Source organism: Corticium candelabrum, chromosome 11, assembly GCF_963422355.1.
Source record: "Corticium candelabrum chromosome 11, ooCorCand1.1, whole genome shotgun sequence".
NCBI lineage: Eukaryota > Metazoa > Porifera > Homoscleromorpha > Homosclerophorida > Plakinidae > Corticium > Corticium candelabrum.
In genome coordinates this window covers 990714-1005548 of record NC_085095.1, presented here as the reverse complement: position 1 = coordinate 1005548, position 14835 = coordinate 990714, and the positions used below count along the sequence as shown (strand labels likewise).

Genomic DNA, 14835 nt, shown 5'->3' with positions numbered 1-14835 from the left:
TTAGCTGTGATTCAATTGTACCAGTAATCGTGCTAGAGAGACTCGAAAAGAATTGCATCTTGCCTGGCCTGTTGAGTAGCAAGACTCATGGGCGTCTGTTAGTCATCCAGGACATTAGATTCAACGTACAGTGACCTGTCCGTGCGTGTGCGCTGATTTGTGCTTGACGCTATCCAATCACAATGTAAATTGATTGAGTAATATATTTATCTAAAAATGTCAGCGCTACTCTGCAAACACAACATAAAGACTAAAACGTGCAAAAGGATACAAAGACCTACCTGCTACAGCTAAGCATATATGGTAGCAATACTAGAAACTACATATTGATAATCTAAGAAGTCAAAGGTTATCACATTGCTGTGTCCTTCTCATCACCGCCTGTGTCTCCACTCAAGTAATCAAGAAAGTTTTCCTTTGCAAATGCCATCTCATCTGCACTAGACTCTCGCTTTCCAACCAGCACAGTTCTCTGCCGACCTGTTGGCCGACCACTCGGTGGTTCTACCTCGTGTTTTACCAGAGGAGCATAATCGTCCATCTCCACCTCTTCCTCGGTATCTTTGTCTTTTACTACTTGAACTTGAGATGGTGAAGCCGAGTCATACAAAGGGTTGTTGAAGTCGCTGAGATATTCCTGGGAAGCATAAAGTGGATTGTCTGGCTGCACGTCCCAGTCACGACGACCCAACTTTCTAGGCATTGTCTTTGGCTCTAGTTCCAGGCCTTCTTCATGTTTTCCAAGGATCCCGGTGTCTTCTGTAATTGTCTTGATACGACGTTGTAGGTTATCCTCACCGGTGGCTATCATCTCTTCATGTGTTGTTGTTTTGAAGGTTCGAGCCTCTCCCAATTCAGGATCAAACACACCACCACTTACAATGTTATCATCTGTTAATACAAACTTAATGTAAATAATCCTAATATTTATTAATTTAACAAGTAGATACATATACATGTCTTTATAGAAAAGACAAGGACAGACTAAAATTGTTTGACTTACCACAAACTGGTGCATCTAAGCTATCGAGGTCTCGTAGTCCAATTCTTTCTGATTCCTGATTGAGTCTTCTCTGTTGTTTAGCAACGTGAGATCTAATGAAACAGATACGTCAGTGTGAGAACTGAACTCAAGACGTCAAATAGAGAGACTACATACTTGTGACGATATCGAATGACAATTAGAATAAGTGGAACACCAATGATGATAACAACAACCAGTACAATGATCACCCAAAGAGGAAATGAAGAGTCACCTGTACTTGGATCTAGTTTAGTGAGTGGATCAAACACATCGGCTTCCTAACAACAAACACAAAATTCTTGAGCCTAAAATTTCAATAAAATCAGAAACAGCAGTCGCACAGCCACATTCAATGGAAAGTTGAATTCTGTAGCTGCTAAACTCCTGAGTTGATCTCCTCTGTCAATGATCCTTCCAAGAAGATCAATTGGTGACAGGCGGGTGTCATCTTTACGATACCCATAGAAACATATCTTCAACCTTGTCACACAAACAATATCAATAAAATAAACATTTACAAACTGAGAGATTGAATCACCTGGTTTCGCCAGAGTCTCCCTGTTCCTCACTATATTGAGTAATGAAAATATCAAGATCATAAATTTCTCCCATTCTCTTTTCAAAGTCAGACTTGATGTCACCAAATCGAGTCTCCGAAATACCAACAGCTGGTACACACACCTGCCAGCTTGGACTGTATGTGGTGACAGTTACAAAACAAGTGTCAACCTTGTTGCCACCATCTCTGGCCTCAACTTGTAATGCATACTGAGTTAAATCGGTTGACAAGTTGTTGGCAATTACAATTACACCAGAAGTAGAATGAATGCGAAATCTCTCATTTGGATCCCCATCAACAATTGTGTAAGTGAGAGCAGCGTTTGTGCCTTCATCGATGTCACGAGCCTGAGCAACAGCAACTTGAAAGCCGACCTTCTCAAGTTGACTGATTTGAGGAACTTCCACAGGCGAGCATTCTGGAGAATTATCATTGACATCAGAAACAGTAATAAAAATAGTAGCCACACACTCAGTCACTGTGGAACCGAGAAATGCACCATCACCACTAGTAGATGTATTCTCATTCGTATTCAGCTTGCGAAGAGCTTCACGCTGAGCCTTATCTGTGACTCTCACCCTGAGCTCATACGCTGTCTCAGTCTCTCGATCCAATGTTTGAACAGTCGTGACCAAACCTGTCGTTCTATCAACATTAAATTGAAGATTCTCTGACACCAAAAGGGGCTCAAACTCAATACCAGCATCTTCCACATCATCGAGGTTGACATCGATCTCAAGTTGGAGAATTTTACCCACAGGAACATTCTCAAGCAGCTCAATTCTATAGATTGCCTCCTTGAAACATGGCACTTGCTTCTTCTCAAATTGTACTACCGTTGATCCCAATGCTATGGTTTGTCCACATGCAGTCCAATTAGCACCGATTTCAGTAAATCCTTCATTCACAGCAATTACATAGTTGTTCTCCAGTGTAGCAACACTTGTATTGTGGGATGTTAGAGTAATGTCACGATTTGGTATAACAAGTAGCATTCGAGTGCCATCTGTAAAAGTAGCTGATATCGTTATGTCTGCCAGTTCTCCCTTCCTCGACAGTTTGTCTTCGACTTGCAAGGTGACGGTTTGGTTTGAAAACCTTTCTACCGGCGAAGAATGCTCTATACTCAGAGTTACACTGGATTTCACTTTGACATCTAATTCCACAATATCAACAGGCGTTGAAGTAACTATAAACGATTCCGTAGCAAGTCTGCGACCATACGAGTTTGTTACAATCAAATTGCTGCTTGATTGTTGAGATTGAGCAACCAACAAGCCATCGATTATTCTTCCAATATTTTGATTTTCACTTTCAATTCGTTTCTACAAAGCAAGAAGTATTACAACACAGAAATTGCATGACTCAACCTCATCGTATACCCACCTCAACATACTGAGTGACATCAGCATTAAACCAAGGCGAGTTGGCAGAAGAACGGAACTTAGCATAGACTTTGAATCTGGCAACCTGATACGAAGGCGATTGACAGTTTGAGCCAGTAAGCCATCCATTGATACGATTCAATGTATTGTCATTTAACCAGAGAGTAAGAGGAATGTCCGGGTACCACACACGCACAGTAAAGTTGGCGACAACAATTGAAGTGCCAGCCAATCTCACAAAAACCGCAACACTTTCTGATCCACTAGTTTCAGTCCCATTCAAGTATACACTAGTACAATCAGCTAGCACATAACGCAACAATATAAAATACAAGTTAATTAGTTAATTGGTAAATGGACATACCTTTCGCTTGCAGTTGTGTTGAACGATCGCTGGCACAGTGCAGACCAGATTCGACAACTGGAGGATTGTAACTAGTGACATCTGCTGGATTTGATTCAAAAGCTAGATTTGTATGGAAACCCCAGACTGTAATCTTTGCACTCAATCGCACTCCATCCAAAACAGCAGTATTGATCATTTCTCCTTGAGAAACAGCAGCAATGTAATACAATGTTCGATCTTTTTCAAAATACACCTTTTGAGGCAAAACCAACGGTAAAAATTAGTGTTCACTATAACAGCAAAAAGCACTTACCTTGCCATCTCTACTGTGCCCAGTACCATAACGATCTGATGACGAGATCTTTTGGTTGTCAAGATTGCGAAGATTCGTTTGTGAATCTACCAGACTATACAGATAAAATAGTTCAAATACCAACAATAATTTCATCAAACTTAGCAAGTAACCCTACCTATACAAAACACCAGCCAATGTGATGTTCGCTTGTTGTGCACTGATGTCACCAAATCTAATTTTAATTGTGCACACCTTTTGAGGTGAGCCTAGTTCGTGTTTCTCAACTCCAGCCTCAGTGAGCTGTTTCTGAATTTGGAGAATGGTAGTAGGACGGTTATCTGTCGGTGCTAACAATTTAATAACGATTAATTGTATTAAACAAAACAACATTCATAGTTTAACTTACTTTCACTCAACCAATCAGTCCAATCAGCAGCATATGTGATAGTGATAGAATTCAGTAGTTCAGGATAGGGAGTAGTAATGATGCCGTCTATAAACTTAGCAGTGCCACTTGGAGCTCCAGCAAAAACATCTATTGACACCTGGTCGCCTGGAAAAAATGTCCGAGATGGAATGACAAGCATGAGATCTGCCACAAGTTTCTTCTCCCAGTCTTGCTGTGGTACGACTTGAACACGACCACACGTAGACATCAAATCAGCTGTTTGAGAACTGAAACCGAATTTGACAACAACGTGGATTTGAGGATCATTTTGACCCAAGCTCGGATTAAACCATTCTTCTGGAAGCTGATTTACCATGACGGTGCAGTAGCCAAATTGAGCATTCAAAGTACAAAAACTGCTGAGTGTGCTTGAAGCTTGAGACTTTAGCTGGTCTGATGGTTCTATCAACAGCTGCACCTGGACTGGATTAATGAGAGAAGACAGACCAGAGTCATGACCATAAATGACAGCGGTGACAGATGCCTGCTCTTGATACACAACACTTTGGAGTAGTTTGCAATACAGCTTTAATGGAGTTTCGGTTGCTGATTCAGCAACCAAGTCTCCGGAGTCTACGGCTGTGATTGAACCAAAGCTTCCTGATACAGTTCCTCTGCTCTTGACAGGTCGCTGAAGGTAAAATCCATACTGTTGTTCATATCGCTTTTTGGATGCCCTTTCAACTTGACTGAGCATGAACCCATTGTCTGTCGCCTCCAAATTTATAATCTGAGGTTCAACAATGATGATTGTAACATCAACTCTGTTACTTAACGGTTCTGGATCTATGCCTCTGTCACTGACATTCACAATCAACTTATAGCTGATCTCTGAGAGTAGTTCAATGTCACTTCTAGTTGTTATCTCACCTGTTGCTGAATTAAGAGTGAAAATGCCATAAGCAGATGCTGACTCTACACTATAGTAGATGTCTGAGTTCAAACCAATGTCGGCATCCGTAGCTATCACTTGACCAACGATAGTTAACCCAAGTAAATCCCTTTCTATTGAAAACTTGTAATTTGACTGGCTGAATACTGGTTTATTGTCGTTCTTGTCTGTGATGCTAATCCTGATGTTAGTATTAGCACTTCTGGCTGGAGATCCTCCATCACTAACCACTACAGTAAGAACATAGAAGTCTGTTGTTTCACGATCAAGTTTACTGTTAACAACGAGTACACCAGTTACATTGGAATTCTCGCTCTTGTCAACACGAAACTTCCCATATCCCCCAACTAGAGTAAAGTTTCCAATAATTCCATTTACCCCTATGTCTCGATCTGTTATTACCAGTTCACCAGCTGGCACCTGTGTTCCCGGTGGTGCATCCTCTGGGATCTGCACTGAGTATTGCGACTGAGTAAAACGTGGATCGTTATCATTAACATCAACCAAAGTGACATAAACTTTAACATCTGTAGAAAGTCCAGCTCCTTTCTGATCAGCTGCAGTAACATTAAGAACATATGAAGGAACTGTTTCTCGATCAACTCTCTTAGCCAATGTAACTACACCACTGCTTGGGTCATTGATAGAAAACTGATTATTGGGATCACCTGCTGTAATGCTGTAGACTATGTCAGCATAAGAGCTAGTGTCCGCATCGCTGGCAAACACAACTACAACCTCCGATCCATTCTGCTTATCTTCACGTAAACTGACTTCATAACGAAGTTGGTCAAAGACTGGATAGTTGTCATTCACATCAACAACATCAATTCTTATGGTGGCATTAGTGCTGAAAACTTGTCCAAACTCAACAAGAATCACCAAAGAGTATATCTGAGTGCTTTCCCGATTCAGTGTGTTGTTGATTACAACCTCTCCTGATGCCAAATCTGGTATATCAAAGTCTCCGTTTGTGTTCCCTGCAACAATTTTGTAAGTCTCCAGACCAGGAGGAAATGATGGATTTTCAATGAATTTTGACAAGTTTGTTACAACAGTACCAATTGGTGTGTCCTCTAAGACATAAATGGAGTAAACAGAACGATTGTAACGCACATTTGCAAACTCACAAAAATCAGATCTAAGAGTGTTATCAAAAGTCAACAGTGGATTGTATCCCGTTGCTCCAACAGGAACATTCACTGCTGCAACACCTTGCAGTCGAGTTGAAGTTAGAGTGACTCCTTGCACTGCACTATAGTCAAAAGGAGTCCTACTCACATCCGCCACCATAGCCTTTAATCTTGACACGTCCGTTTCCTTCAATTGATTGACAGTATATTGAACTAAGTTCAGACCAATACCTTTTGAAGAAATGGGCGTTTTCACTTCAGCACGAAACCTTCCAGTTCCACCTTCCGGTTGTAATTCCCAGAATCCACCATACGGAATGTTGGGTACCTGAAGAGTTGAAGCAGGAATTTGCACAGACTTGTAACCCACTTGAAGTTGAGATTGCGACCATTCTGCCGACATCTTTTGATCGTGGTGTGATACAAGGATAAAAGGCAATGTTTGAGCATCACTAGCAGGAACACATCCTCTTCCTTCCATCGTCACAATTATTGTCAACGTACAGTTGTCATTGGTTGCACTTACAGGTACCACAGTTATATTTGTAAGAAACCTAATAAGACCAAAGTACGCCTGAGTCAAAAAGTATGCGTCATTCGAGTCTATAAATCCATCCAAGTTGGCATCAAGCTCACGCTCTTGATCATCAGTGTAACCACTTACCAGATTAGGATCACTGTTTCGTCTTGAAACATAAATGAGAGCTTGATCAATATCAAATGTGTCAAACACTCCATCTGCATTAGCATCTCCTCTACTACAGACTGCTCGTTCTTGCCGATGATGAGAAGTGGAAATAATATCTGACCAAACACTGTCACGCCGCCTCCTTGTTGCTCCACCTACAGCCACTTTAACATCACCAGCAACAGACAAGTCCACGCTGGCTACATTGTTAGTTGTACCTTGCTCTCCAATAGTTACTACTTTACCTCGAAGATACGTTACTGCAGCTTTGAGCACCCTAAACTCAACTGTGGCTACTCGGATTATATTCACTGTACTTCCACCAGTTGCAGTAGCACTTCCACCAAATGAAACTTTTGATGGTGGATCATTTATTCGAGCAACAAACGCACCATCCCGGAAATTGTCAACTTTGGTGGCCTGAAGTACCGAGTCATCAATATAAATAGCAAGTTCAAGAGCACCAAGTTTTATCGCTCCAGTATTCACCCAAACATCAACACTAAACGAAGAGCCCACAGAACTAACAGCTGACACGGGAATTCCCCTTTTCTTCCCGACATCCATATCTCCCTTTGCAGGATCCAAATTAGCTGCAACACTGCGTGTAATGGGTATAGCACTTGAGTTGCCATATACTGCAGATGCTGTCAATATAACGTGCTTGTAATGGTTGCCTTGCAGAGTGGCTAAACCGTTCCTCGACACATTTATAGCTGCTGGATAATCACTCCCAATAGTCACGAGCCCTGCGTACGTGCCTGCATGAAATACTGACAATAATCGAGTTTGATCAGACAAAGTAACATCAACATCTAGTTGAGTAGATGTTCCTACTTCACCAAAAAGTGTGCCACTGTTGTAGACGCTATTCTCAAACTGTAGAGTATCAACCCGATCTACTGTGACAGTCTTATTGCTGACAGTCACCACAACTGTCTTACTTGAATTGTGTGAGTAAAATGCTACATTCACGTTAACATCTCTTGCATCTTGAAGCTTGAGCGAAGGAGTCAAAACAAGATTGTTCTGGTTAAGTGTGACGACTGTAGTTGTTACTCCTGTGCTGCTATCACTGATACTATAAGTTGCAGACTGAGAAATATCAATAAAGGTTTCTCTGTCCGTTAGAGCTGCATGAGTAAACAGTTGAGCTTTCTGTCGAATGCCAGTGCCTGCAATATAGTCTAGGCTAACTTCATCAATAATAGACGAACTGGGAGATCCTGAAAATCCAGGAAATGTAGGATATGGACGAACACGAATTATCAAATCATCAATATCCACCACTGTCAGTCGAACTTTCTTTGTGATAGCCACATGTTTGAACTGAACTACCAAAAATCCGTTTCCGGTTTTACCGTTAGAATTAGCAGTCAATCGACGGCGGCCATTACTAGAATCAAGAAAGAACAAATCATTCGAGAGAGACAAGTTATAGATTGTTCTTGAATCAGTTGTCAAGTTCTGAGAATATGTCGTAAATTTTAGCTGTACCGTCACATCAATGTATGACGAAAGCCCTGATATGGTAAAAGGCAAATTACCAAGATCACTATTTGCCTCAAACACCCGACCAGAACCAACAGTAACAATGACGTCGGTAGGTGGAGGAATATCGACTTTAACATACCCCACAGTGCTGCTTAGAACTTGCTGATGTTGACCAACATTTCTACATTCTGTCGGCCACCAGTAAGTTGGTACCAGATAACCCTCACCATTGCTATAGGATCTCAATTGATCCTGGCCTATTGGCTGTACCACATCAACGTTTGTAGAGTTTACATACAGGCCATCAGCTGCCTTGATTTCCAGTTGAGCTCCATCAGAAAACACAGCATGGGCTGCCACATGTACAGCCTGGTTTTCTTGGTAAAATTGCTGATCAATAGTGACTAAAGCAGATGGCTGAGCTGAAGATGAAATGGTAGTTGAGGGTTGAATGATCAGACTCAAACTAGCAAAGACAAAAGCATTCAAGCCTGACACTTGAACAGGAGTAGCATCAACAGTTAGAGAAACTGTGCCTAAAACGGAGTTTCCGCGTTGAACAGAAATACTCACATCACCTGGACTGACACCTTCCACAAAACCCTTGTTGATAACAGCAACAGCTGGGTTGCTGCTGACAAACTGACTGTCTCCGATTTTGTCTTTGACATGAACTGAAATAGACTGACCTAAACCATCTGTAAAGGCTGCCTCAACGTTAATACGAGCTTGTTGGAATCGAGTAGAGTTACATAATGGAGGTTTTAGCCACAATGTGACAGGAGAAAGTGTTGCATCAGACACTGACAAAGTCAGAGGTAGACGAGGGGCCCACACTCGATAACTGAGAGGCTGAGTAAGGTTCAATGGAGCGTACGACACTCTCACTTGAGTTTCGCCTGCATTTGCCTGATTGCCATCGAGATATGCTGACGAACAATCTGACTCAACGTTGACAATATTGTTATTGATGACACTGCATATCAGACTAGACTTCAAGTCTTTAATGCCTTGAATTCCTGTCACATGGCCTGTCAACAAGTAGTCTCTATAAACCCCACTCACAGTAATGGGACTTTCTACTTTGATTGAGTTGATAGCTGGAGTATTGACCAACTCTGATCTTTCTGTATAAGGTAGAATACCCACAAGTGGTGCTGGATTGGGTCCAATTTTGACTCTAGCAAATGCTGGAGATCCCTTATGATGTCCATAACGATCAACGTGTTCAAACGCTTTGTTGACATCCGTAAAGATGGTATCCTTAGTAGTATCGGACAGACTCAAACCAGTTCCAGTGACAGTCACTGTTTCATCATTTCCACCATTTACTGTCACTCTAACAGAGAGGAGATATTCTGGTGTAGTCCGCTGTGTAGTAGGAGGAGTCACTGCAGCAGGTAAGCTGCAAGAGACGCTGATCTCATTGGTTTTAGCAGTTTGCGTGCAGCTGAGATCAACAGCTAAAATATTGCTAATTTTCAAATTCCCAGAGTCAACCTGTATCTTGAAATCTGTGGTCTTAACTTTGTATGGTGTGAAGCCATACACCTTAACTTCAAAAGTCTCACCTATAAACAATGGTCGAGAAGGTACTTCAAGAGCTAGATTGTCTGCACTCATATTATCTTGCCAGTTGAGACGACGATTGAGTCGTACTTGTCCAATGATCGAATTGGTTGAAAATGCTGGAAGAATCTGAATACTGGCATTGTCATATAGATCAAACCAACTGTCAGGAATTCGAACTTGTAGAGGACCATGACCAAAAGTGTCTTGACACAGTCCATTAGAGGAAGCAGTTGCAATGCATAATCTTCCATCTACAAAATCGCCACTCACCGGTGAGATGACTCGAAGACGAAGAGATGTTTCATCTATCTTGGTACTATATGAAGAGTCAAAGAGACGAACAGCTACAGCAAACGTTGCACCAACGTCATCACCCGGCCACAGTTCATCGGTCAATATCACCTTCTGTAAATGAGAGGGGAAGTTGAGTAATGTTGTAAACGTTGCAGTTTCTTCTTGTGAACCTAAAGTTGCAACAATCGAGCCCCTACTTCCAGGAACTTGATCTGATAATAAACCAAAGTCCTGAACAAATGTCGTAACTCCTTGAACACCAACAGAGCCAGTAAGAAATCCCACATTCTTGATAGAAAAGTCGAAGGTTGATGGCTCTAAAACGTTAAGTGTGACAGAAACATTGCATGCCAGACCTCCACTGTCAATTGCTTGAATCAAGAGATTATATGAAAGACCAATATCTCTACTAAATTGCCCATTTTTGACAAACACGTCTGCTGTTGTGTTACTTGTTTGTGTCAAATCAAATTTTCCTTGCCCATCATAGCCAGGTACAATAGTGAATCGAATATTGTCATGATCAAGACCGATGTCATCATCTGTTGCGGTCACAGTAGCAACCACAGATCCATTAGCTTCCTCCTCCGCAATTTGCTGAACTATTAGTGATGGAAGGCATATTGGGGTGTGATCATTGAATGGCAAAACAGTTATGAACACAACAGCAGAGTCATTCCGAGATAAGACACCACCATCAGTGGCAATCACGTAAACAAAATAACTGGTAGTATTTTCATAATCGAGGCTTCGAGTGATAGAAATTTCTCCAGTAGAGGAGTTAATGGCGAAGAATTCCGTTGGCCTCTCCAAACTGTACGTGATCTCTGCATTTCTTCCACTGTCCCCATCTGTTGCTGATACCACTGCAACCACATCACCTATCGGTTGGCTCTCCACAACAGCTTGGGGTCTGTACTCTGACTTAGAAAACACGGGGTCATTGTCATTGATATCAGTGACTGTAACTGTAATGTCAGCATGTCCAGCCAAGCTATAGAAAACGCCTCCGTCTATAGCAGATGCTTTCAAGATGTACAACTCAGTCGCCTCTCTGTCCAAAGGTGCCGTCAGTGTTATTACTCCCGTGCTGCTGTTAATTGCAAAAGGCCCAGAATGTGGAGCAAGAGTTTCTAAAGAGTAAATGAGATTGGCATTAATTCCTGTGTCACTGTCGTTCGCATAAAGTTGCACAATTACACTTCCAGGCGCCTCAGCCTCCGACACTTCAAGAGTCAAAGTGTCTGGATAGAATGAGGGAGGATGATCATTTGTACACTCAACAGTGGTCAGATTTTGAGCAAACGAAAGCAATGGGTTGAAACCGCTACTGGCGACTATTCTCACAGACAGGCCTGTAGAGCTATCCACCGTTACATCCACAGGGTCCGGGTACTCTGCAATGTCTGAAGCCCTTCCAAACAAGACATAAGTTCGATCAGGTCCGCCTTTTCCGTTAGCGTCCCTTGTAGCCAAAACCACAAACACACCAGTGCTGTCTTGCTTTACCTCAGAGACAGACTGAATTGCAAACAACCCTGGTCTCAACAACTGTGTCTCATCTATACCACCATGATGCAGTGATGGCTTAAGCTCACGACCAAGATCTAATTGAGAACGCTGCCATTGATTCACGATATCCTTACCGTGAGACACTATACCCACAAATACTGATGTGTGAGCGTCGTCAACAGGGATATTACCAGCAGCAAAAACAGTCACATTGATCTCCAGTCGACACACTGGTGAGTTGTCCTGCACTGAAATGAGATGCACATCTCGGATAAAATAAAGATCTCCATTCAAAACTGCGGTCAGATAATTGACGTCATCCCAGTCAATAACTCCGTCCTCATTTGCATCCATTTCTCGTTTGAGGTATGGATAATAGTTTAATAAACGAGCTCCGGATGTTCCCGGAAATCCACTAAGCCCAGAAGACACGTGCTGGGCAGTACGGAGGACGTCTAGAATGTCAAACACACAATCGCCGTTAGAATCACCAGTTTCTGAGCCAGACAAGCAAGGACATGGTAATGGATCGGTACATCGAGAAATAGGACGGTTGCCTGACTGCAAAGGAGACGGTGAGAGGTTACCTGATGGAATTTGACGCGGGTGTTGTGTGATCTTGATGGGAACATCACCAGCTACGAATACCCCACCGTTCCCTATGCTTGGTTGGTTATATTCTCTTCCCACCAGAGTGTTCACATTTCCACCAAGACGTGTTACACCAGCTGCCAACGCAATAAACGTGATGTCAAAAACGTCCAATCCAGGCGAAGACGGCGCATCTGTGCCTGACACACCATAGAAACGAATAGTGTTTAGAGATTGATCATGTCGCCATCTGATAACACCACCAGGCCAGCCTTTAGTTAGTTCAACTTTTATTGGTTTGAGGTATGTGCTGTTGTAGAATACAGATATGTCAAACGCTCCCAGAGAACTGTTTCCTGTATTAATTCGGACAGGGACAGTAAACTCTTCTCCGGTTGTGACAGGAGGTATGGCCACACCGTCACTCTTGCCCAAGTCTACATCTCCAGTATCAGGAAGTAGATTAACTGAAAAAGTCTCGAAGTCACCTGAAATAGCCGTTTGGTGCAATGACACAGAAATATCAAACTCTTCCTCAGCGTTACTCAGTGGTGTAAGACCGCCGTCATTATCAATCCTAAGACTTGACCCACGATTGTTGCCAAAGAAGACAAAACCAGGTACTAACGCCTTACCGCTGTTGTCAAACAGTTGCACTTTCGTGTTATCGTTGAATGTAACCCACACCTTGATTTGATCAGATTTGGTCCCGGCAACTCCTGCCACGACGTTTCCACCCGAAGACAAGTCTATGGCATCAATAGATACCGAGTACAATGGTTCATCAGATACACTCATGTTCCAGGGTTGGCTACTTTGGACGCCACCAAACTCAGCATCGACGTACACTAATAAATCTTCTTTATAGCTTGGCACTGCACGCTGAACGTGATTGTGATCCTTGCCATTGCCACCAATCAAGATTACATCTGTTACGCGTTTGAAAGAAGTCTGAGGATCAGAGACAATGAATGTCGTCTTGATGTTCCTTGAAATATCAAACTCTTTCACAATAGCCCCATTACCATCACTTAGCTGTAGGTTAACAGCCAATTCTGCTTCCCTGTGATATACAGTTTTGCCATATTTATTGAGAACGCTGATGTTCACAGAGTTTGATCCTTCATAAGGCGGATAAGGATGAGCAACGACTGTAATGTCAGACGACCTCACAACAGTTACAGTCCTGGTTGCTGTCGACTTCAAATGCGAAAAGCTGACCACAATGTCTGCTCGCCCGGCACTGACATTGGGAGTGATCTGATAGACACTACCGACTTTCCTAACAGAAAAGAGAGATTTGACTTGAGACAAATCATAGTTCGTACGAGGATCGACTGTCACATCAGATCGACGCAACTCTTTTCCGTTTCCGTCTTTGTAAGACAATATGACTTTCAAGATTGCAGAAGTCGGGAAAGAGAGACCGTTGGCAACTGATGCATCAGACAAAGGTGTAATAACGTCATTGTCGAGCTCTATGATAACATCAGGGCGCAAGTCCAGTTTAACATTGATAAAGCCCAAGCCTGTTGCTATCACAGTAGGCGAACATGAAGTTTTCCACGTCACTTTCAGTAAATTGCCTGTGGAGTCAGCTCCTGCTGTTTCAAATTCCAGACCTGACTTGACGCTAATCACACTTGTGTTTGTTGCCTCCAAGATTGCTCCCACAGCTGACGAGAGTTCCAGTCGTCGCCCATCATTTGTGACGGCAGCTGCAACCACCTCCGCCACCTCATCATAGTAACTCAATGTTTGACTAACAGAAGCCGTTGCTCTTGCCACAACATCAACAGGAAACTTGTTATTAAGAGGGAGACCTGTTCCAGCCACAACTGACTTAATTTCAACACTCTTGACTGCATATACATTCATGGCGACCACATCTACAGAATCTTCAACAACTAATACATCAGATGACTTAATTGTGGCTCCATTCCGTAAGACCAGGTCTACAGTCGTAGTACCAACCTGAACTGGTTTCACTATCCCGTTGGAAACGACCGCCACATTGCTTTGTGAAGACGAAAGGAAGCTAGCAACTATATCAGTAATCTGTACTTCAGTACTTGTAACGACTTGATCCGTAAACGTCGCAAAGACATCAACCGTCGCCTCCTGCCAAGGATGATCACAATTTGGTGGAACCAGCCAGTTATTTACAATGCTCAATTCCGTATCAGAGACACTAATCCTCACATTCTTTGGATACTTTACGTTAAATGACAGCACACCAGTCAACACACCAGATACCACAGTAACATCAGCTGAACCGCCATCCGTCTCTGTTCCGTCAAAGTAAACAGCAGAACAGTCCCTTTCAACTTTGAGGATATCACGGTCATTAGATGAGCAAGTAACTGCAGACGTCGGCACTACAAATCGTCCTTGTGTGTTAAGAGAAGACAAGGTGAGTTTGAAACTGAACGTTTCCCCAGTAAGAACAGCCAAGTTGATGAGCTCCGAATAGTCACTGTAAGGGAAAAGACCTCGAATACTGTCCTGTTGAAAGTAGAGAACCCCGACTAAACTCGAATTGCCATTTCCTGAGCCATTCTGTTGGACATCACGGTAAATGTGATGTGCAGTGCCATAAAAC

At 42.6% G+C, this 14835-nt stretch overlaps 1 protein-coding gene across 1 annotated transcript in view; it reads right to left on the bottom strand.

Moving 5' to 3' along the window:
• Positions 1–183: 183 nt before the first annotated feature.
• Positions 184–14835, bottom strand: part of LOC134186481 (uncharacterized) — a 35477-nt gene continuing 20825 nt past the window's right edge. Inside the window, exons 5-14 of the mRNA XM_062654462.1 lie at positions 4016–14792; positions 3785–3956; positions 3628–3721; positions 3333–3567; positions 2970–3271; positions 1563–2908; positions 1366–1504; positions 1160–1302; positions 1004–1095; positions 184–891 (exon numbers count right to left, since the gene is read on the bottom strand). Coding sequence (XP_062510446.1) covers positions 353–891; positions 1004–1095; positions 1160–1302; positions 1366–1504; positions 1563–2908; positions 2970–3271; positions 3333–3567; positions 3628–3721; positions 3785–3956; positions 4016–14792 — 13839 coding nt within the window. The 3' untranslated portion in view covers positions 184–352. The remainder of the gene's footprint in view (positions 892–1003; positions 1096–1159; positions 1303–1365; positions 1505–1562; positions 2909–2969; positions 3272–3332; positions 3568–3627; positions 3722–3784; positions 3957–4015; positions 14793–14835) is intronic.